The sequence below is a fragment of the Symphodus melops genome (genome assembly GCF_947650265.1).
Source record: "Symphodus melops genome assembly, chromosome: 4".
Classification (NCBI taxonomy): domain Eukaryota; kingdom Metazoa; phylum Chordata; class Actinopteri; order Labriformes; family Labridae; genus Symphodus; species Symphodus melops.
In genome coordinates this window covers 19,828,722-19,853,499 of record NC_136694.1, presented here as the reverse complement: position 1 = coordinate 19,853,499, position 24,778 = coordinate 19,828,722, and the positions used below count along the sequence as shown (strand labels likewise).

Below are 24,778 nucleotides of genomic sequence, written 5' to 3'. Positions count from 1 at the left end.
GTATACATATATATATTTAATGTTGGGTTTTCGGAAAAGATAAAACTTTAAATTTTATGAAGGGCTCATAGGGCTGCTTTCAGGGTCTGCCCGAGTCTGTAGCTACAAGTCAAAAGAAAGTTCTAGTTTAGGTCTGTTGATAAAGCACGTTCCTCAGTACAGCGGCAAAAATCCTTCGGTCACTACTGACAGATTCGACTCTGAATTGTGGCTGTTTGAATGTCATTCGTCATTATTTTCAGTTTCTGCTCTTTATGTTTCCATGTGGAACGGATGTTCCGAACTGCTGTTGCTGTCCAGCTAACATAGAGAGGTGCACACTAATAATATAAGTCCAGCTGGCGAGAGACAGACATGTAGCGAGCGATGATGTGTGGACAAGTCTCCAAATTGTGCATTTTAATGTCACTGAAGTAATGTCCTTAAGTCGTTTTCATCAAACGTGCCAGTGTTTCTGTCGCTCTGTCGTTTACTTAAAATGTTGTGTCGGTGTAGTCACTTCAAATAGTCTCTAGATAAATACCCTCGTTTAATTTTATATTCTTAATTTTATGTTCCGCTATTTTAACTGTCAAAGTCATTGTTATTTGACGTTGATTGGTTTAGGGTCTGCTGAGGCGTAAGATTTCTGATTTACCCCACTTTACGTCCTCCTCTGAACAAGCTCATTACTACCCTCTGCTGTTACATCCAGCGTACTGCAGCAAACAGTGTTGAGACATTCAAGCTTTAGTTAAACAACAGCTCTCGACCTTCGCTTGTCACATTTAAAATAATTCACATGAAATAAATTGACTGTGTAAATGTCCATATGTTAGTAAATAATGACCACTGGTTATGAATACAGTCACTGTTAAAAAAAAACAAATTTACAATATAGCCTATACCATGCAGACACTAAAACTAATAATAGCTCTTTAATTTTTGTTGACGTCAGTTAATCAAATTAATCATTGGTTTCTGTATGACAGATAGAATCATCAACAGAAACTTGAAACTGATGAGATATTCTGTGGAAGGGAAGTAAAAATAGACATTTCACAATGTTTAAAGGAAATTCATTGTCATTGACCAGTTTCACATCAATGAACAGTGTGAACTTTAGTTATGACACCCATCATGATGTTGTGTTTCCCTGAAATGACCCCTAAAGGAATGAAACATGAGTCTTTTCACCTTGATGATATCACTGCTATGAAATGTGGTATGTGGCTTTATTTGCACTGTTTGAAGCACGAAAGGCAGATTCTGTGCAAAGTGTTTACGTAACGTCAGGTGAAACACTCTTGAGAGTAGAGATAGTGAAGTATCATTTAAAATGATATCTTTTTTCTGTTTCTTATTGAGGACTTGCTGTTTTTGGTGCTGTCTGATATGGTTGACTGTACAATGTTGCGTAACTCTTTGTGACAAAAGCCGCGCCTTTCCACACCTCCTGACAAAGAAGTTCCAGAGCCAAAAGAGCCGGGCTTTACAATAAAAGAGAGTAGACGGCAGCTATGGAGTAAATCATCTGCAGGACAGAACAAGTATCAGACGAAACATGCTATGGACAATATTACTACTACTTAATGGATTCCTAATACTGGTCCTCATTTACTCCAGTCGCACAAGGTAAAGTTCTTTATCAATGCATTTCATACACTTTTTTCTTTTACAAAACTTATACTGTTTTTGAAAATAGCTTTTAATATGCTATGAATCAACTTTATTCTATTAGGTATGAGAGATTGTATCTCTTACCAAAAAGAATTATGCAATTTGGATGTCAAAATGCCTTTAGTTTTGTCTTTGGAGAATGTCAGAGAAAAACACTCAGTTTCTCCTCGTGGCTCACCTGATAGCACAAGTGCTGCATGGCTTCTCACCAAACCACTGAAACTTCTTATTGCATAACTTCATGCCAACTGCAAACCTGTTGGTTGAGGTTGAAACATTAATTAAAAGTAAAGCTACTGTTTCACACTTTTGCAATTTTAACAAGTTTCCTTCTACAAGCAGACAGAAGAATGAGCCACCATTGGACAGAGGTGTCATCCCATGGCTTGGGCACGCTCTCGAGTTTGGAAAAGATGCTGCAAAGTTTTTGGGCCGGATGAAGGACAAACATGGGGACATCTTCACAGTAAGTTAGAATCAAGACTGTGTGATGTCGATTTCTTGTTTATATTCTAAACCCATTATGTAAATGAGATGATCTTTACATTAAGGAACGTGTTATTGTAAATTAGACTAAACATTGATAGCTGAATGGTGAAGAAATGGTTTTGTAAAAAAGCAGGAAGAAGGCTGTATCTCTGATCTCTTATCAAGATGTCTAGTCTTTGCTCGTAAGACAGTTTCCTCTGTCTTATGTGAAGCACTTTGATTTGCCTTGTTGTTGAAATGTGCTATATAAATAAACTTGCCTTGCCTTTTGAATGACAGCAATTGTTCATTTAGAAAAGGTGGCACCGGGAAAACGTGGCGGTAGCAAGTTAAAACCTGTCCATCATTGTCCTGTTCATTTTAATTATTCAGAAAATGTTTGGTTAATTGTTTCTATTTTGATCAAACTGTTTCAATAATTAAGCCTGCTCTAAATTAAAAAAAAAAAATCCAGTTTCAAATGTAAAACGTGACAGAATAGAATACGTAAGAATAACAGAAGAAGAGTTGCAACAACTGAAAACGAAAAAAACAAAAAAAACATGTCATCAAATAAAATGTTTCCACACAGGTCCGTGTTGCTGGTCATTACTTGACAGTGCTGTTGGACCCAAACTCTTTCGATGCGGTGCTGAATGACACCATCCTCTTGGACTTTGCCCGCAGTAAAAAGCAGCTCTTACAAAGGATCTTTTGTCTTCAGCTGCCGAGCATCAAACCTACAGTGGAGAGGAAATGGATGGAACAGTAATGAGTACATCTTTTTAACATAACCTCTGTGCTTCAGGAAATGAGAAGATACAAATCTGTTTCTAAGGCTGCTGCAAATCTGTATGTAATTAAGACTTATTCCCGCAGGCATTTTCAAGGTCTCAGCCTCTCCAAGCTAAGCACTTCCATGATGACACACCTTCAGACGCTTCTGTTGAGTGACCAGACAGATTGCGATCCTTCAAAGTGGACTCAAAACGGACTCTTTAGCCTTTGTTATAGTCTGCTCTTCAGGTATCACATACCATTTAACCGTACATTTAAATATAAACCACAGTTTGTTCGTGTTTGTATGACCATGAAGGCCAGACAGGCAGACTCTTAACTTTACTGCTGTTCTCAGGGCTGGATATTTGACGTTGTTCGAAGGGCTAGACAATGCTTCTGCAGTTTATAAAGAGTTTCGCAAGTTTGACGATCTTCTTACAAAACTGGCCCGTTGCTCACTTAAACGAGGTAAGCTGCACACAATTCCTAAAATTCCTTCACTTTCAAATTCCTCGTTGTCTTTTTATCTGATGCCTTGCATACGTATTCCACTCCCTTAAAATGTGTCATGTTACAGTACATCTGCAAATAGACATTTTTGAGGTGAAGTAGCCTTTTATTTCGAAGAGCTGAATATTACATGATATTCCGAAAGGTTAACAAAAGCTTCTTGTGCTTTACTTAAACTTCCTCGTTAAGATAAGGTGTAACACGTTGTCATCAGGTTAACTCAAATCTGTAATTCCAGGTTAAAATGATATCCAGTGATATTCCAGTGTAACACTTCAGAATGAGAAGAGGTCTTAAGTAGGGGGGTACTTATGCAAGGCACAATATGTATACAGGTTAAAAAGCTCCTTCAAAACCTGTTTTATAAGGATCAGCTTCAGAGAGACATCAGGGTCATGTCAACCGTAGCAACATTGAACATGACCCCGATGAACCCCTCAGTCTAATTAGTTAATAGAGTTGGTTTTCATTTTACAAATGTTTGCTGGAGCTTTCTAAAATTTTCAGGCCTTTCACTTTTCATTGGTAGTTGGCGAAGCTGAGCCAGAGAATCCCACTTTGATTCACCATACCTACAGTATGTATACAGCAGAGTAACTTATGACTTGATGTCTAACAGGAGAAAGAAAAGTAGCCGCCTTGTCCAGGGAGCGACTGTGGGAGCTTCTCTCTCCAAGGTGGCTGAGCACCAGACTGGACTCCGACTCCGACTCCTGGCAGCAGAGTTACCGTCACTTCCTGCAGGAGGAGGGAATCGATGCAGAGATGCAAAACAGAGCTTTCCTCCTGCAGCTTTGGACCACACAAGTGAGAACTATCTATTTTTTTTTGTTTCTCCTGGCTTCCTCCCACCCTTCCAAGCACATTCATAGAAACCTCAAACATACACAGAAACAAGGCCACACATTGATTCCAAAACATAATAACTATCCACACCCTGACTGCATACTTGAATTCCACTTCAATGTGCTCAGCCTGCCAACAATGCAGCAGTTAAAGACCATGGATTCCTCTCTGCCAGTTACTCACAGCAGCCTGCCTCAACCTGTAACTAGTAGAGTGTTGCCACTTCTGACGGTGTGAATAAGTTTCCATAAAATGTTCTGATGTAAATCCCATTTCAGTACAGTTGATTATTTAAGATGTCTGAGTCAGCTGTATTTCCTTCCTCTCTATGACTTCCCTAAAAGAGTTCCTCGCAATCATATGCAGGAATTTGCTCAATGCTTGCCACATGTCATCTCCACTTGAGACATAAACTCTGTGCATGGATATAAAGTCTAGTTATATGTTCTTTAGCGCTAAGCTAAAACTGTATGATCACTTTTCATAAATTCACAGCTCTTAACCTTTTCCTTAAAAAAGTCCCATTGTTGAATATCAAATAGTTTCAAATGAACACAGTACACACAGCTGCCATTAAACCACATTAACACGAGTGTTAATACAGAATTGCCTCAACCATAGAGACAGACAAACATGGTGTCATTGCTTTGTTCTGCCATGAGGGGGAAATAGAGAGCTGTCTTATGGCTCATCTTTTCATGTAAGGTTTCAGCTGAATTAGCCTCAGCCCTCTGCTCACCTCCCAGTCTCACTGGAACAAGGATTTCTTCACCCAGTAGTACCAGAGAGATTTATGTTTAAGCTAGCAAAAAAACACAATGCCAGGCCTCCTACAGCGAGCTCTTTATACGCTCGGCTGGTTTAGGAAAGACCATTATTGCTCCAGCATGTTTGTTTTTTGTTTTATTATTATGTCTGCTGGGATATTGGAGCACATAGGCTCTGTCTGGGAAGGAAACTGGAGCACCACTGCAGAGAATAGAGGGATTAGATGTGAGATGTGTGAGAGGTGCCAGAATTGGTTTATACACGTGTTAAAAGAAGGGTCCTGCACAAACTATAGTGCCTGCTGTTCTCTAATCATCTGTAAACAGTCTGTCTGGGAAATATAATGAGAAGGATTTTTGAGTTATTTACTGTCAAGAAAGATAGTGATTTAATGTGTTGTGTTGGGATGTCTGCTTATTCTCAATTGGTTATGTATTTTGTAAATTAAGCTCTCCTTATGACGTCAAAGAATAACTTCAAAGCTCTTGTGAGGAGTTTTTAACTGGTTATAAAACAGACTGAAATTAATACTAATGCATCAAAATCACCTGGAAAAGCAAAAAAGACCATCAGACGGGCGCCAATAGCCGATTTTATGCACCCCTTGTACAGGGGCTGTAGTCCTTGAAACAGACAAACCAGGTTCAAATCTAACCTGTGGCTCCATGCTACACTCTCTCTAGCCCCAATTTCCAACTCTATCTACTGTCCTCTCTCTACCAAAAAGGCACAAAAAGCCCTAAAGTAACAGGCTTGGTGTCAGACAAGGCCATTTGTAGCACTTTCCTAAAACAGCCTTTTATTAATATTTTACAGTATTTATTTTAAGCCCCTCAAAAACAGCTTCCTGTTGAATGGCGGACAGCGCATCACCAACATAACAGTGTTAGACACAGCCTTTTAAGTTTCATGATGCAGCAAGGTGAAAGCCTTAAGATGAACCTGATCAAATGTTTATGGGACATGCCCTCAGAGTGGAGATGATGACACAGATGTAGAACGTTCCTGTTGCCAGGAGGAGGCGGTGCTGTTACTTTTTTTTTTTTTTAAATGTATACTACAGATGTGTTCAGGCTGTAAGTAGATCAAGCACAAGAAATTCAATGCAGATATGATCATGTGCAGCCGAGCTATACTGTAGCAGCTTACGTTTAAATGGCAAGTCATGGCGTCGAATGCGAAAAGTCGAAAAAGGTTTACAGAGCAAATTTGATGTGGTTATGTAGAGTAAAAAATGACTTATCCTGTTGTCAAGAGCTGCCGCTGTCAATACATGAATAATCAAGAATAAAATATGTTAACATTTCAATATGAATGTGTTTACACTCTCATCATACCATTATATTTGGTGTATTTGGGCCAGATTGGAGTCTGTACATTTGAGATTTAAAAAAAACTACTTACAGTTTCATGGCGGTATATCATGGTAGCCACTTTGTAGACACTAATGTCTGTCTATGTGTATCTTGAATATACAGCTGGAACAAACAGCAGGTTAGCTTCGCTTTCAATTAAGACACCGACATAATAAGCGTAAGGAGGACATGCTAATGCTATCAATCTTCTAAACTAAATCTAATACACAGTCCACAGTTGCCACACTGTTCCTTTGGAAAGAAAAAGCCCTCACCTCCTTGTCACACTATTAGTCCCTTTTAGACAGCGTGCCCCGGCTGTCAATGGAGAGCTGACCTCAGATGTGTCGAAGTAAGAAGAACAGCTCCCCTAACTCATAGCAATTACTGTCTGACAGGCTCAGGTGTCCCTCCCTGATAAGCAGACAGACAGCAGTGTCTACAAAGTGGCTGCTCCTCATATCAGTCTTTTCAGTTTTACGGCTTGAGATACAACAGAGTATTATCAGAAATATTCTTAAACATAAATAAACTGACATTTTTATTATATGGCTGCATTTACAAAATGTACTCTGACTTTTTTTTTTTTTTTACCAGTTTTTTATAAAAGAAGTTTATTTAATGTAAATGGCTGACTTTTTTGGGGGGGTTTCTTTTCAGTGTAACACTGGTCCTGCTGCTTTTTGGCTCCTTGGCTTCCTGCTCACTCACCCTGAGGCCATGGAGGCTGTTAAATTAGAATTTGGGGGCCTTAGCCTCCAGGACCCCCTCATCCAACCACTGGAGGCACACAGCACACCTGTGTTTGGTAGGTAACAGCTGCCAGCAGCCTTTTTGCTTATTCCCTGAGCTCCTCCAGTCCCTGCAGTTAAATGAAAACAAATGCTCATTTGACTTGTTGGAAAAGACAAGATGAGTGCAGTGTAGAGAAACAATGACATTGAGAATGAAAGTTTGACCTTTTATTTAATTCAAAAGTGATTGCCTTTTTCATATAATCATATCTGTGCAAATGTTTGTATCCATCCAAATGATTCCAGGGGGCACCGTTGATTTAACACGCCATGACAGCTCTCTGACATCCTCCACTCTGCTGTCCTTTTCGTTTTTGCAGATAGTGTTTTGAGTGAAACCCTACGGCTTACCGCGGCAGTGATGATCAGCAGGGAGGTGGTGCAGGACAAGATCCTGCATATGGCCAATGGACAGGAGTACCACCTCAGGCAGGGGGACAAAGTATGTCTGTTCCCCTTTCTCAGCCCTCAGAATGACCCGCAGATCCACCTGCAACCACAGGTACACAGATCACCAACCAACAAATAATAGCTCAGACCATGGAAAATGTTTCTAATAAGTGATGCTGTTATTATTGTGTTTTACCATGTTATGTAAAATTATACAGCCCCCTTTTAATATGTAATATGTTAATATGTAAGAGTGAACAAAGCATCCTTGATAAGGCAGGAATCCTCTGCATAAAACATTTGGGATAAGCTACTTTAGCCTTCAAGTTCAATAATGAAAAGATGTCAAACAACAATGTAAGATCAAATCCAGATGTTGATTCTTTAGTTTTTCTTTAGTGGTAAAAAGTAATGATTACATGTGGTGTTTCAGAGAAAACATGGTGCTGGAGACATATGATCAAGCTGATTTGCATAATATCCTTATGCTCGACTCTGACAAACACCTTGATATATTTTTGCTTTCTCTTTTGAACCAGATTTTTAAATATGATCGCTTCTTAAATGAGGACATGACAGTGAAGGATAAATTCTACAAAGAAGGTAAAAGGCTGAAGTATCACACCATGCCTTGGGGTGCAGGGAGAAACGTCTGTGTTGGGAAAGAGTTTGCTGCTGCAGCCATTAAACAGTAAGTGCATGAAAAACCAATAAAGTTCTCTTTACATTGGTCTATCTTCTCTTTAAAACGCGACATTCATGATCAAAGCATTTTCTGCAATCTCATCCCAATTACCAGACAGGACTAGAAAAATCCATCTCCACATAATATTAGCACTATTATCATCACTTTCATTACATGTCCTCATTCATCACCAGCAGCAAATTATAATGTAGTTATTGCTTCACTACCTTGTAATGAGCAAAGAGGCTAAGGGCAGGAAAGGGAAGTCAGGTGGGAGGCAGGGTCTTTTTCAGACATCATATCCAGTTACAAAGGTTAGAGTTCATCAGCTACAGTAATCAGTAAGCTAGAGAAGGTTACATAATAGTTTTATTGATGGGTCCCCCCAGTCTACACATCGATATTATGTAACCTTTGGGAATTAGTTATTTTTAGACAGTTTGCTTTTCTATTTCAGATTGGTTGATCAACTTGATAACTTTCTCTCTGGTTATTTGTAGATATACCTCACACAAATATTTTTGAATGTGTCATGTTACAGTAGTTTTTTTGGGGGGGGTTTATGCCTGTTCTAAAATAATTTTCCCCTTGTTTGGGTAGATTTGTGTTCTTGTTCCTGACTCATCTTGACCTGGAGTTGTGCAACCCAGAGGCTAAACTGCCTCCAGTGAACACTAGCCGCTATGGCTTTGGGATGCTGCAGCCAGACGGAGATCTGCAGATCCGGTACAGACAGAAGAAGACAGCCTGAAATGTGAATTGATTAACTGTACATAATATTGATTTGTAAACTTTTTATGTGTACTGTATCACTATTTATTTGTGTATTTTATCTCTATGTCTATACCAGATCTTTGGTTTTGGTTATAAATATTTCAAATAAAAAGGACAAAGTAAGGAAACATGACATATTTCTAATTTTATACAAGTAAAAAAAAATCACATTTACAATGATGTATGTATGGAGTTTCACACTGAAGGGCTGTTCCCACATTCATTTGCTGAAGGATGAGAGCCTTTCTGTGCTCACTTGAAATCTACGTTTTTCTACATTTGGCGGTTTTATCACATCACACTATAATATTGAGACATTCATTTCCAGTTTACAACTTACAGAAATGAGGAAACTTCACATCTTCAAGATATGAGCAATGAGACTTGGTTTGGAGATAGGGGACATCTTGTGGCAGTCATGAAGATGTTTGCCTATCAATGATGAATGTTTGAATGCATTTTCAGTTCATATTTACAATTGAAAAAAACAAGAACATATTTCTTCAAGCACATCTTATAACATACGATCTTTAACTGAAGGGCTTTATTTAGGCAAAGACGTTTTAGAATAAATCATTACAAAAATGTCCCTATGTACAGATATGATCAGAACAAGGAGAATATAGCAAGTTAATGGGAGTTCAAGTAAATAGATAGAGCCATAGTGTTCAGATTACAGTGCAGTAGAGAAGAAAAAAAAGATTGTTTTGATCCCTTTCTCTGCACGTAGGCTCGAGTCATTGATTTTCGCTCCTGTTGGCTCTGTGCCTTCGATTATGACACGAAACTATACTTAGTAGTCTGTATAGCATCCTACATAGGCCTACATATCTTTCCAATCTCTTCGTGCACCACCATGATCATGCTTAAAACATACAGCCCTGCGCAAACATAACGGCGGTGCATCAGGTTGAGTCTGCTCAGTGATGGAGCCAGGCGTGGAGTCTCGGTGCTGAAAGAGTTAATGAGCTGTGGAAGGAAAGCGCTGGTGCTGCCATGGATCCACCTTCAGAGAGAAGCGGCGCCTCCTCACACAGCTGACCGGGAGCACAGGTAGTCTGTCCGGCGTACTTGTTGATCTTCTGGGCGAAGCAGCAGCGGCAAGATATGCGGACCAGGAAGCCGGCTGGTGGGCAGTAGATCGTGCTGGGGATCTCTCTGCCATGTCGGAGGCAGAGGAGGGAGACATGGATTGGGTTAGACCCCAGCAATAGTAAACCAATAACGACGCCTGCTTCTTTTCTTTTTTTCTGGTTTTTGTAATGCTTCTGCTTCATCTCCGTGTGTGCCTGCCTGCGGATTGATTGTTCATTGAGGTACGTGCTGGTTTGATGATGACAACAACTCACTACGGTATTTTTTTTTAAAGCTTATTTCCATCTCTTCACTCTTAATCACATTTAACTAATCAGTTGTAATAGAAAACCAGTGTTATGTAGCACTACTCTACAGACAAGGCAGCCTTTTGAAAACAGAGAATTGCCTAACGGTGGAGGATTTGCATCACAACAGTGCAGTTGCAGATGATTGATTCTCACACTGAGCTTATTTTCATTCTCAGCATAAAAAAAGCTCAATGAGAGCACAGGTAGGAATGGGTTGGTGCGTTCATTGTATGGCATCATTTTATCGAAGCCTTTACTAAAATAAAGAGCGAGGGAGGAGGCTCTCTCAAATGTTTATTTCTTTTTCCTGCTTCTACGCAGCCTGCTATTGCGTGTGCACCAGTTCTACATTATCTGCCAATGCTTTTATTCGTAAGGGCTTTGGTGGTCCATGCTAAGTCAATGCATAGGCCTATCTGTGTTTGTGAAGTGTTACAAACTTTGTGTGGCAGTGATCAGTGATCACATCTGCAGGCCTGGGGAGCTGTTTGCCTTCCACAATGTAAACAACAGGAGCAGCATGTAAAAGAAAACAACAACAACAACAACAAAATAATTCGGAAAGAACGAGAAAAGTACAGCTCTGGCTGCAGCCACAAATGAATCCAAAAATCCGTGTGAGGGGAAGATGTGGGTTATTTATTTTCAGCCTGCCTCCCCAGGGAAGCTCAGGCAGTCAGCAGTGCTTCTTGGTGTTTCAGCACCATTAGAGTGGACAGCGCTCACTTTGGACCACAATGATTACAGTGCTTGTGGTCCTGCTCTCCTCCCACAGAAAAGCAAACATTAACCACATTATTTGGATGAAAAACAATATTATATACAAAAAGAGAAACAATACAGGGAGATAACAAACCTTGGTTTTTCTACATATTTTTTAACCTTTAGTAAACGTGAGATGTTGAAGAAACGTGTTTTTCTTATTATCAACGTTGAATAGTTTAACTTTGTTGTCCTTTTCCATTTTAATAATCATCTGTCACCATAGAAAAAAAATACTCCGAATTACAAGTAAAGTCAGTGTCAGTTGGATTTAACGTTTTGCCATCAATCCAAATTATGTTTTCCTTTTTAATATCTGAATAAACATTTCTTAGGTATGAGTCATCTCAAAAACTCACAATGTGTGGGTGTGTTTATCATTGATTCAGGAGCTAATTTAAAGATTTATAGATGATAGACAAGGCAATAACTGATACTTTGAATACATTCAATTCAAGACTGCCAGTAACTACCAATCAGTCCTTAAATTAACTGCCTCTGATCAATGAGATCAGTGATGTTCAGTTCTTGTCTCTCACGCAGTGTTTCTATTTAATCATGAAGGTCTGTGGTGTGAAGTAAGGCATTTGGTTCATGTTTATGACATATTATTTAGTCTGGGTTTAATTTTTTCCCTTTGTCATATCTTTATTCTGTATGTGTTACACAAGAAACACACATCTGAGGGCAGATTTATTGTTTGTTGGAAAAGATACAAAAAAAATCTAAGAAGATTATGAGATAATGTGATGAGAGTTAATTAAAAGTGAAATGTCCAAAGATTGGATTTCCCCAGTGGGAAGTTATGTTCAGTGAAGATTCAAAAAAATATTTTAAGGAGGACACAGATGATAGGGTTGAACCTGGTCTTGAAAGTCATGCTCAAAGCCCGTGGTTCCAATGTTTCAGCAGTTTGAATGACAAGTTTCCTTTAAACAGGTGTCATTTTTAGGGTTTTTAGAGGCCTGAAAAAAAAGCATTATCACAAAATTCAGAGGCAAGATTTGAAAAAGGTGAAAAATCCTAGCTAGGTTGTATAACCATAAGTGTTCTTTGTATTCTTCTTACCTCATTCTGTCACCTGTTAGATGTTCCCTTTGAACCTTGACTCTTACACATAAGGTTAGCAATGAAGTCCTAAAGCGGTATTTATGCTATAATGTGATTGTGTGTGCCTTGATGCCACTGTCCAACCCTACTGTAGTAATAATTTGTTTTTTTGTTTTTTTTCCCAACCTTTCAGATAACATTACATTAAGCATGAGGAACAGCTATACTCCATAGTTCCCAATGTTTGCCTCCTTGCTCCTCGAACCGAAGGTCACCATGGAGAAATCCTTGGCCGAGTTGAATAAAGCGGCCTCACACTCCACAGCCTCACTGCCACATGAACCGGGGGACATCCTTCGCAGCAAGTCATGTTTCCGGAGAGTTCGGCTGAATGTAGGGGGTCTCCCTCATGAAGTCTTGTGGCGAACGTTGGACAGGCTACCACGAACACGTTTGGGGAAGCTCAGAGATTGCAATACCCATGAATCTCTGATGGAGGTGTGTGATGACTACAACCTGGAGGAGAACGAGTACTTTTTTGACCGACATCCAGGGGCATTCACATCGATTCTGAACTTCTACCGCACAGGTAAGCTGCACATGATGGAGGAAATGTGTGCCCTGTCGTTCAGTCAGGAACTCGACTACTGGGGCATTGATGAGATCTACCTTGAGTCGTGTTGTCAAGCGAGGTACCACCAGAAAAAGGAGCAAATGAACGAGGAGCTGAAAAGAGAGGCCGACAACATGAAAGACAGAGAGGGAGAAGAGTTTGACAACACTTGCTGTGCAGAAAAACGAAAGAAGCTCTGGGATCTCCTGGAAAAGCCAAGCTCATCTGTTGCAGCAAAGGTAAATGAATGGTGTTGGGTTTAAGAGATGAGTAAATGATTGGTTAGATCAATCCTCTACTTGCATGTTAGTAACTCCTTCAGGCTTATAAAGTAATATTAGTAAAGAAACACACAACATGTAAACATTTATCTGTATCTCATGTATTTCCACAACTTTAAATGTCACTGTATTTACATCAAATTGTGTCCAAACATTCATGGACAAACAGGACAAAGCATATAACTCATGTGTAGTTTTTGAGGTGTCTTGAGATTTAAAGGATTACAGAAACATTTGGTGCACACTTTACATTCCTCCTAAAGATTCATTTAAAAAAAAAAAAAAAAAACTTTTTCTTTTAAATTTCCATTAGCTTATCTGGGGGAAATTAGGTTGTTCAAAATTGAAAACTTCCAACAAATATTGGGGATTTAGTTGTATACACAATATTTGTTTTATTAGTTTTACTAGTAATTCACTGAATTGATTAAGTAGGTGCAATTGAAGTAAAAATGGTAAAATTAAATCTCACTTTTATGTTGTTAATACACTTGTTACTGTGGTTACGTTTAAAATCATTATCACAAGTGAAAATGCTCCCCAAATCACAATGCCTATGCTAGGTTTAAAAACCAGTAATTAAAGTTAACATTTAGCCTACAAGCTAAACTTTGTTTTGTCATTAGCAGTAAACCTGTTTCAATTTATTGTGCATTGAGTGAACATGTTAGCATGGAGGTGAAACATCCTCCAGACCATGCAGCAAGTCCAGTTACCTTTTGGATCAAACGTTGAAATATGTTGAACTAGATGAGTGAGAACCTACACATGTAACTTTAAAATTAAGCATTACAAAGATGCTAGCATAGATGTTGATAATTTGTGTTGTTTTTTGGTGTGTCATAACGTTGACATGTTAATACATGGTGTAGTGCCTTTCCTGCTCTGACCTGCTTCTGGACACTTTGACACTTTAAAACAAACTTAAGCATGAGGTTGTTCTGCTGTGGTGTAGAGTTTTAATCAATGTTTTGTGCAAACAACACAACCTTTATTGTATATCCTGATAAGTGCTCTGTATAACATCACGAAGAGCAATATGAATAAATATGATAGTCTACCAGTACATATACTCCAGTAAAAATGCACATGTACTTTACAGACCTACTAACAAGAAGACATTTTCAGTTGCACAAAATGGGTCACTCAGGACGCCTCCATGTGTATGCCTTTGGTGTTTGCTTATGTTTTGGTAGCTCTAAGGTTGGAACACTAAGTAAAGAGTGGAAATAATAGAAAAAGCCAGGGAGTGTGATTTATCAGTGTGGGATGTGTGAGCTATTATCTTCCGTTACTGTTGTTTAAACTCAAAAAAAGTATGTCTCAGCTCTCAGATTATTTTGGTTACATGAAAGCAGCTCTCTTGATAAGTCTCTATTAACCATCTTTTAAAGATGACACAAGGTTCATAACCTGTAGATTCATTTATGCTGTTTAATCCAAGTAGTAACAGAAGTCCATTGCTTGATTATTAACTCAAGTTTAACAATATATTGTATCTATATATTTTCTTTTCTCTTATGACTATTGCACAGTCATACACACACACACACACACACACACACACACACACACACACACACACACACACACACTCAGAAATCTTTCAAACACAGAGATGTATTGATGCACACATACATGCTTACACTATCATTACACTATATTTTTGCATTCGGTTAGTTTGTGACAGCTTCCCCCTGTATCATCTAGAAGCAATTAAGTTGGAGACATTCTGCTTGTTCTGGAACGTTTGAATCGTTTGGATTTATCAAGGCGTGGGAAAACAACTTTTGACAGGTAGATAAGGAAAGCATGCACAGACCATACACGAGCCATTTATTTGTCAGAAATGTGGGACAAATAGAGGTAACAATCATGCAGCTTGTAGAGTTAATGGCGACCCATGTGTTAATTTGAGGTGCTGATTGTTTAAATAAGTTCATGACCCAAATTTAGCTTGCTACGTCTTTGTGCTGCATGCCTGCCGCCTGGATAAGATCCTCATTCTGCTGCTGATTATTTCTTTCTGAATGCCATGCCTGAGTGTGCTGACTTTAATCAGGTATGCTTACACAGTTGTCCCTCAGCAGGCCTTTCAAGGAGCCACACCACCACAATCCAGATAGCATTAACCGCCTTTGATCATAATCTCCTATATTAGATCGAGGGGATCAATGACAATGTTTTCACGTTCCAACAATGTTTGAAAATGAACTTTCTTCGGAAGATGTTTAAGGAAATGGAAATGAAACTATTAGCAGTTTGTGCTGTCTGAAGCTTTGCGGCAAGGATTTGTGAGAACTGTCGGTGCTTCCCCACAAACAGACTGAGACGAGAGTGCGAGTCTGTCAGGGAAATGTCTTCTTCATGGGAATCAAAGGGATGTAAAATCAATGTTTATTGTGTTAGAGCTAAGAAAGAGCTGTAGCCTACAAAAAGGAGCTGACCACTCAGAGTCAACCATACACTGCTGTCTCCATTAACACACCCTGATATCTTCAATTTATAAAAAAGAAAATCACTGCAGTATACTTTTGAATTGCTTTTAACCCAGAGAGGATCTCTTTCTGTTGAGAAATTACAGAGCACAGTCTGCATGTATATTGTTTCCTGCAAATATATGGCTCTTAATAGGCACCAATTGATAAGTGGATGCAGCAATTACCATTGAAAAATAAATGTTCATCATCTCGTACAGTAATTTGGCATCATTATAAGACTACAGTTGGGCAAGGCGTGCCAGAAAAAAAAGCAACCTTGACACAGTAAAAAGCCAAGTTCATCAATTGCTAATTAGCTTAAAATGGCATTGTGAAACCACAGACCAAAAAACTAAAAGCTTTGATTGGCCTGATGTATAGTCTTGCCTTGTTTTAATAGGCTGGAATACTCTGTGGGCTTGTCGAATGGTCAAGCTTTAACCACAGTGTTAGCTCATTAGCTGTGCTGTCCTATCCCTGGTCAGGGATGGAAATGTATAAACAGATTGTGAATGGTAAAGACAAGCACAAAATAAAAGGTTGCCAAGCAACAAAAGTGTAATTTGCCATCACTGAAGTAGTGAATACTGAACATTGTAGTATTTGTGTTTTTGTGTGTGTAAGATTTTAATGGCAACTCTACTTATTTCCAGTACTTTAAAGTCTGTGCAGAGCTACATAAGAAGCACCAGTCATAAATAAATGCATAAATTCTAAGATGTTCAGGGGAAGTCCAGGGTTGCTGTCTGTGTTCTTTCTGCTGTCCTTCCTGTTTTTTCCTCTCTCCCCTGAATGTCTCATATCTCTGCTTCCTTCCTGCCCATCTTCAGACTCCACCTCTTTATCTCCAACTAAATGTCAGGGAAATGTCACATTAATTATTTTCCAGGAGACTCCAGGCCCAATTTAAAGCTTCCCTTTCTCTGTTTACACTGTTTTCTTTTTTTTTTGTTCCGCCAGGGCTTTGTCTGTGTCTTGCACAAATCAGATTTGAGTCACCATAAAACAAGATTGTGTCTGACCACTGGCAAAGTGGCGCTTTACAGCCAGGAAGGCACCGTGGTAGATTTTATGTAACATCATCCTTGATTTTGCTGGCTTCTGTCCTTAAAAATAACTTACGAGAATTCAAAGCATCATCATTTAACAAGAACATACCTGTTTAATCCTAGCTAATTGAGTCATATAATTAGAATATTTAATCAATTTCAAAGGTCTTAATAGAATCTCTTGAGCTTTATTTACAGCAAAACTACAGCATTAGATGAACATTTTTGTACATTTTAAAAGTCTAATCTTCCTTATTTTAGGCTTATTGCTCAAAATACTTCCATACAAGTAAAGCTTAATGACTGGTTTAGAAATAAAATCCACCGTTAACATTAAATTTGTCCTCAGCCAGTTTAAAGAGGAAATCAAAGGCAAACATGAATGTTTCTGTCATTTCTGTCCTTCCTACATGCATAATTGGAGAATTATCAATTCCTCCTCTGTCAGTGGGTATTGTGCATCAGATGGCAAGCAACAAATTCCAATTATTCTCCTCTCATGTCACACTCAGAGGACATGTAAATGCAGTTTGGCTCCCTTCCTACACATAAATCAATCCGCTGCGTTACTGCAAAGCATGAAGCAACACAAGACAATAATTGATCACTGTTTGTGACAGCTAGAAAGTCACTGCCAGTCACAAGAACAATGATGTATTGGGAGGCATAAAAAGAACCAGTCAAGAAAATTGTCGTGCCAGTTCAGTTGCTCAATCAACCAGAGTCTGCATTTAGAGACTGAATATATCGCCCGCATGACAAATGACCTCTGTCCTATTTTAAAGCATGTCATAAATGTACCCTTATTTCCATATTATTTCACCCTATATCCCATAAATAATTTTGAAGAGGCTGACGAATCCAAGTAGTCTGCATCGATTCTTTTGTTGCCTGGAAGGCTAGACAACCTTATATAGGGGAGAAGCTCAGGCTCAGCCTGAAAAGTTTTAACTCTGATTTGTTTGAAAGGTTTTGGGTCAGGTTGTTATTGCAATCAGACAGCCCCTTATCAAGGTCGAGTGGCGATTCTGGAGTCTGGTGGGTCCCTAGGCAGAAATCATTTGGGGGGCCCTCCAACCAGCATTTATCTGCTAACGTCCCAAAGCTCTTTCTCTATATTCCTGTTTCTTTTTCATTGTTCTTGTTTACTTTCATTGACTAACTTTGGTTTTGATTGCAATGCAATGCTTAGCAAGACTATGCCTGTGAGTGCTTTCAGATGGGGCCCTTTAGGGAGGATTCCTGCTGTCATTGCAAAATGTGCACATTTTTCACCACTGCTTTGGATTGAACCCTCATGGCCTCCTATTGGTCTGGGGCCCCAACTAGTGGATGATGCCTGTTGACAAGTAGCACCTCTGTCACAAAAAGGACTCTTTTGACCGGTGTCAGATAACATTTTAGTACGGCTTCTGCAAATTCATGACTCTCAATAAACCACATCAACTGGACACATAGGGTATTTAGATACAGTGGAATCTTAATTCATGTTTTACTTTGGGGCTTAACGTCTCTCTTTAAACAGCTGATTATTGTTCCATTATGTTCTCCAGGGGTCCATTTTTGGCAGACTGTTTTATTTTAGTTTGCATGTGTTCTGTAGCCTGTGGTGATGAAATTCAGATACTGTATTTGTTATTGTGTATTGTGTGGCTGCTAAGATCAATCCTATTTTCTGCCTTAATGCTACTGGATGATGACAATTCTAGGGTAAAATTAATTGGACCAGTAATTTTCACAGGTCCATTTAAGCAGCCGACCTGTCAGTCAAAAGATAATGAAGTAGATATTATCACTTAGAATTCCCTCTTCAATCAGCTTATCCAAAAGGGGATATTTTTAAGTTCCAGTGAAGCAGAAGAACGCTTAGTGAGTGCACAAAGAGGAGGTTCACCCTCAATGTATGTGCTCATGATTTTTTTTATTTTTTTTTTTAACAACAATCTTTCTTTTTTCCATTATTATTGTGTATAAGTGGACAATATATCGGTATGCATTAAACCTCATGTTGAATATCTGCTGGATATTTCCAGGAAATTCTGTTACCTTCTTGAATGAGCTTTAGGCGTTGCCTTGAAAAAAAGTTGACAAAGGTGTTTCCAGCTTGTGTAATTCTTGTAACTCTCATACAGGGTTTTGACAGCATTGTGTTTATATGTTTTGTGTTAGCTTGTTAAGGAGATGACAATCTGACTTTTTGTAAAAGCTATTATGGCGAATCAAGTGGCAAAAAATAGTGTTAAAGCCATAATAAGTACGTTTAAAATGAAGAACCAATGAAAAGAAATACGAAAGAATGAATACAAAACACATTTGTATATGGCATATGTAGCATCATACCTGTACATTTCATACAATATTCAACACATTGAACATTAATATTAACTTGCGATCAAAAAAACACACAAATATTGCAGAACATGTGCAGAGTATGAAGTACATTCATACTTCCTTAAAAACACAGTCCACATAACAGTTCCAGAGTACACTGATGAATAATTCAAGCTCTTAGTCATATTTCTTGTTATCATCCAAAATGTAACTTTGTAAAGTCTGTGCTCTAGAATTGCTAAAGTTGCTTTGGTTCGATTGTGAATATAATTACCAAACATAATTACTGTTACGTTTTTTTTTTTTTTTAAACAAATCTTCTATGTGACTTTATTGGTGCCTGGCTTGCAATGCGTGCAAGCTTAGTCTTCAATATAATCCAACATAAGAACACATCAACAGATGAAATGTGTTTTGGTGTAAGAAAAGCAATGTATCAACATCAAAGAAGAACAATAACATTCAAACTTAGATTTGGAGTGGGGTAAAACTCAGATGCATACATATATATATATATATATATATTTGCAGCATAGTAGCTAGAAAATAGTTTAACCTTATTAGTCCGAGATTTTAAAATGCAACAGAGAAAGCGAGTCCTCATGCAACTCCCTGTGTGTAGTGACTAGTGACCATGCGATACTGAGGTCAAAATGTGTTCTTGATACAGATTTAAGAGAAAATATCACCCGACACCTCCAGGTTATTGTCCGTGATGTCTGGGCTTGTGAGGTGCAGAGATACTGTGTAAGCCTCGTGTCATGAGTACTCAGGGATTGAGTGCATCAACGACTGCTTTCATGCAGGTTGCTCTCTGTGCCTGTCACAATGTCTCCCCGTCAAGAGCAGTGCCACTGAGTGGTTTTGCCTCATCTTACTTGATGTCAGGTTTAAAAGCAGCTAAAAAGCTCAAAAGCTGATTTGTTCCATATTTCTCTGTAGTTCTTAACATAGATTTGTTGACAGGGAGGAGCAAAGGGCATTGATTAACAGCTCTCACCTGTGTCCTGTTTTTTCCTCATTATTAAGAAGGAGAAACATACACACTCTTACAGTACAACACATGCACACACAACAACATGGTCAATGAAATGTGGTGAAAAAACACTCTCCCCAAAGTTGACAGTCTTTTTATAATGGAAACTAATACACCTTGTTTAATATTTTCCACCTGCTTTCACAAATCCCCTCTTCCATCCCACACACAGTCCGACTCAGACTGACTGAAGTTCAGACATTCACAGTAAAACATTCTTAGATGAATTCATTAAGTGTTTTACATATTTCTACTATAGACAGAAGTGTATTGCTGAAGAGTTGTGTGAGTGCATTAGCCTGCATATATTAGATATTAGATAGATGAAATGATGGGCACTAAGCTGCCGTTCAGACTTTTTTAAATGGAGCTGACATTACAAGATCATGTTTTTTTGACTTGTTCTGATCTATGAAATTAATTTGTTATTTCCACTGTGTCCAAAAGTTGTCTGAGCCAAAAAGAGACTGATATTTGGGCAGATGGATGGTGGCACATTGAGGATTTGTGTATCTGCTGAGCAATTATGATCATGATCTTTTAATACCGAGAGATGGCTCCCTTCCTATCCTGCATCCTAATTGCAAATGTACTATATTGGCAAATCACAGCCAACGACTTCTGAGCACCAAAATTGTCCAAGTAAAAGCATCCAGAAAATGCTTTCCCTCACATATGATTAATATTGGATCTTGTTGAAGAAGTTGTTGTTTTTAGCAAATGCACAGGGTGGCATCCAGAAACTTTAGTTATATGTTGGCTTGTGATTAACAGTAACATATTTTTTGGGGATTATCCGAATTCTAAGGAATTTAAACCTCACTATTGTTACTTTGGCAAATCTGTTACTAAAAAAACCCCTGAAGACATATTCTATTCAAGCATGATTTAGTTTTACAGTTTATCAGGGAAACATGCTAGCAAATCCAGCAGATAAAAGGCATGAGCTTCCAATTACAGGGGTATTTCCACGATATACACCTTAATTTAAGCTATTTTTAGCTCAAAAGGAGAAGTCTGTTTCTTTAGCTATTGTATGTTCCATAGACCATTATCCTCAGAACCATTTTGCCATGATGTCACACTAAGAGCCTGATTTACTAAACGTTTGCACGTCTTAAAACGTGTGCAAACTTGATACCGCCAGCAAAAAATGCGCTATGATCTACTAACAGTGTGCAGTGAGGATTGTGTCTTTCATATGAGCAGAACAACACGTATTGTCCATTTAGTACGTTTGCCATAATAAATAAATGCAATATGGGGCGTTTCTGCCCCAGAGTGCAAAAGACTGGGAGGAGAAAATGCAAAGAAGTTTGATTAGTACAAGCAATGCGATTTACCAAGCCCTCCAAAAAATTGCGGTGATTTTGATGGTCTCTAAATTTAACACCTTTGAAAGGAACGTGCTAATCCAAGAGCTCAGTGTGACGCACAACAGACTGCTGTTATTGTAGTTAGAGAAGCACCATTGTTAAACTAATATAACAGAACATTCACAGCCTCTGAATTTAAAAGAATTTCAACATTGACATTTATGTCGTCCTATTTCCTTCTTTTAGCCAACTTTACATTTTAAATATATCCTTTTTCTCGGGTTGCACATCTCTCCACTGCGCTTCTCTCCCAATCGCGCTCGTCTCCTCTCTGTACAGACCCCTGCTGCTACACTTTAGGACAATTGGATTGGGGGACCTCACCACTGCTTTTACCCCCTTCTTCGATACCATTTTGCAAAGGCATTTATATCTGATCACACACAGCGCTGACCAGCTGTCTGGTGCGCCCGAGTGGCGCGTCTGAGCACCGTGCTACAGCTCGCACCTCCTGCGCAATGTAAGACAATACATTCAAAAAAATGAAGGGAAGAAAAGAGAGGCCCTTTTTAATGCTGTGGTTTTCTGATAAGCCAAATGTTCTTTTTGTTATATTTAGATTTATCTGCTATAACTAAAAAAAAACAGTTAATTCATTTGCCAATACCTATTTTGCGCTTGCAGTCGTCCTGCTTTCCGTCCAAACTCTCTGGGATGTAAACCAGTAGAACACACAAAAGCCTGACAGAAACACTACCGCTTCTAAAATTGCACCCGTTATCATTCACACAAATTTTCTTTGCAGATCACCCGCAAAACTCCCACAAACCAAACTTGCAATCTTTTGGAGTAAACGTGCAATTTAGTACTCTTTAATTGGGATTGTAGTAAATCAGGCCCTAAGGCTTTCATTAATTCTAAATATCAATAATCATTAATAGGTAAATTATTTTAGTCAGATTTCTATCTTCCTTGATATGGTGCAGATACACCTAGAGAGCTAATTGTCTAGTTATTTTAATCAGGAGAGACTTAATTGAGAATAATCAATTATTTATTTAACAATAAATAAAAATGTGCAACAATTTAGAATATTAATGTGGTTTTTATCTTTGGGTATTAGACTCCACTGTGAAGACTTTATGCACTCGGGGGACTAATGAGGCCGACAGCAGGATAGGACACCCCCCTATGGAGTCTAGACACTGGTGGTGGTAAAGAGGAATTGAGGCTGTAATGAGGAGTGGGTTTCTGAAGCTGAATCTGGACTCAGCTGAGCTGAGATTGAGGTGACGGGGTGGAGGAGGGTTGCAGCAGTTGCACTGGAAAGACAGAACTGTGGAAGAGAGAGAACTGTTTAAGCATTTGGCAGCAGCAGGATGATTGGTTGAGAGAGGTTGTGCCCAAAATTGGATGGTTAAGTACTTAAAGAATAAATGCCCATAATCAGTTGATCACTAGTGCAGGGAGATGGAGGGAATAGTAGGGGGAGTGGCTAAGGTTGAAGTGAAGACATGAATGAATGTGTTAAAGATATAACCAGTCTTCCTGTTTAACTTACGCTGAGCTCCCTTCTGTGAATCCTGTCAGTCGGGAGGGACTGGCAACACATGACATGCAAAGACACAGTGGAAATCTAAAATGGGGGACAAAGCGCCAAAGTCTGACATTATGCTCTTACGTTAATGCTGTAGCTGGACGTAGTCACAGTGTCAATGAATGAGTGCTAAAGAACCTGCTGCAAGATTTTAAACATCGTCACTTGCTCATTTTGTTGAAGTGAACTTTCTTGAACTTTATCTGCTGCATTCACACTTCAGCTTAACCAGAATGGTTACTGAAGGGGCAGGAAGAGCTCACACCAAGAATCTCAGGAAATTTTCAGGAGTTGTGTGCATGTGTGAAAACAGCTTTTAAAGCCTTTTTAAGTCTGATAATTACAAATCATGAATTCATTTTTTTCTTTTTTTCCCTAAGCATAGGCATTTCTGAGTGAAATTACTCAGTGGAGTGCAGATGTCCGCTAAAACCTACTAATCCCCCCACTTAGCTCTCAGTCACAATCTGCGGTCTGCTGCGCGGATTACACAACAGTAGCAGAAGTTTGTCCTGATGGTAACAGGGAGAGAAAGGTGATGGGATTCTCAGTATCAGCAGGTTTCTGTCTGCTGGCAGCATCACAAACATGTTGCTCCAGGTCAGGAGGCTCACTCATTAGTTTGTCAGTTTGCCTTTTTTTGGTCACAAGTTTTTTTTTCTTCTTTAGTGCAGCATACAGTCCATCAACAGGGGAAATGGTTACACTTGATGCACCAAAACCAAACAATATTTCAAGACAAATAGGTTGGATTTTTTCTGATGGTTTTAGTAATAAAATGTTCTTGAGGTCACCATAATCTTTCTCTGAGCAGACTGAAAGGCTTCACAGAAGAACAGAGGTGATTGCATAACCTCATTTTCATGTGATGTGTTCAAGGTTCATTATATGGTAAAACAAAAAAAAAAGAAGGCCACATAAGCACACATAGAAAGGCCAAGTTTAGACAAGCAAAGTCATAATAATAAGTTAGACATAGTTTTGTAACTGACATTTCATCTGGCTTATTGTTCAATGTGAAGCTACTGTTTCAGAGGCACTATTAAGTTGCTTTTTTTAACACAGTGCTGCATATTTTAACGCTCATTCACTCTTAATGCGATGAGGTCTGATTCTCTTGTGGTCGGGCTGTGTTTGTGAGCATTATACAAGTCTTGTTATGCATTTTGAAGCGGGCAGTTCACGATTCGTAGTGTCATCTCAGGTTTTTAGGTGGTCGCACTTAGAGTATGTCTCACAGCCGCTGATTAGAGTTGGTTCAGTGAGTTTGTTAAATGTGATGCTTTGCTGGTGATAAATTTATTACACTGTACACTGTGATACAAATTCATAAGTGCGTTATAAGTGACATGATTCCAATCAACCTTTGTAACATATTTGTATTGGTTTTCAACAGAAACACAAGTTAAAAATGTTGCCATCATGTCAGTCATATATGTATATATATATATATATATATATATATATATATATAAGATGTATATACACACACACATACAGCTATTCATCTATTTTTGGCAAGAAAATGTCGCAGTCTACTCCCCCTTCATCTTTACAGTACATTACAAGAGAAGACACTTATGGATTTATCCCATAGACTGTAAAAATAATGGACGGGACATGGTCCCCGGTGGAGTCAAGCTTTTATTTTTAGAGCTCCCCCTGCTGACTGGCCGCAGTATAGGTCATAAACCCCGCCTCCTGATAACAGATGTGGGTCAAACTGTAAAATACTCCTCACATCATTATTTTACTCACTCTTTCGTGAGTATATAGTACACACAGAGTCAAAGAAAAAAAATGTAAATTCAAAAATTAATGCTTAACGCATGATTTTCTTCATTTTTAT

At 38.7% G+C, this 24,778-nt stretch overlaps 2 protein-coding genes across 3 annotated transcripts in view; both read left to right on the top strand.

Moving 5' to 3' along the window:
• Positions 1 to 335: 335 nt before the first annotated feature.
• On the top strand, positions 336 to 9,151 carry ptgis (prostaglandin I2 (prostacyclin) synthase). Of its 2 annotated transcripts, XM_079341066.1 has the most exons (10): positions 336 to 1,614; positions 2,002 to 2,125; positions 2,720 to 2,895; positions 3,007 to 3,153; positions 3,263 to 3,375; positions 4,037 to 4,224; positions 7,047 to 7,194; positions 7,501 to 7,682; positions 8,110 to 8,261; positions 8,856 to 9,151. In XM_079341066.1, exons 1-10 carry the CDS (start codon positions 1,544 to 1,546, stop codon positions 9,004 to 9,006), a joined length of 1,452 nt encoding a protein of 483 aa, XP_079197192.1. In that variant the 5' UTR covers positions 336 to 1,543; the 3' UTR covers positions 9,007 to 9,151. The 2 variants fall into 2 exon arrangements, with proteins under 2 accessions (XP_079197192.1, XP_079197193.1); XM_079341067.1 differs by lacking the exon at positions 336 to 1,614 and having other exon boundaries at positions 2,038 to 2,125; positions 2,720 to 2,902.
• An 804-nt stretch (positions 9,152 to 9,955) lies between these two features.
• kcnb1 (potassium voltage-gated channel, Shab-related subfamily, member 1) overlaps positions 9,956 to 24,778 on the top strand; it is a 34,427-nt gene continuing 19,604 nt past the window's right edge. Inside the window, exons 1-2 of the mRNA XM_079341405.1 lie at positions 9,956 to 10,345; positions 12,420 to 13,078. Of these exons, the coding sequence (XP_079197531.1) occupies positions 12,467 to 13,078 (612 nt within the window). The 5' untranslated portion in view covers positions 9,956 to 10,345; positions 12,420 to 12,466. The remainder of the gene's footprint in view (positions 10,346 to 12,419; positions 13,079 to 24,778) is intronic.

Coding starts and splice junctions, on each gene's coding strand:
- ptgis (XM_079341066.1), top strand. CDS start 1,544: ATGCTATGGACAATATTACTACTACTTAATGGATTCCTAATACTGGTC. Junction 2,896..3,006: donor GAGAGGAAATGGATGGAACA/GTAATGAGTACA, acceptor TTATTCCCGCAG/GCATTTTCAAGGTCTCAGCC. Junction 8,262..8,855: donor GCTGCTGCAGCCATTAAACA/GTAAGTGCATGA, acceptor TTGTTTGGGTAG/ATTTGTGTTCTTGTTCCTGA.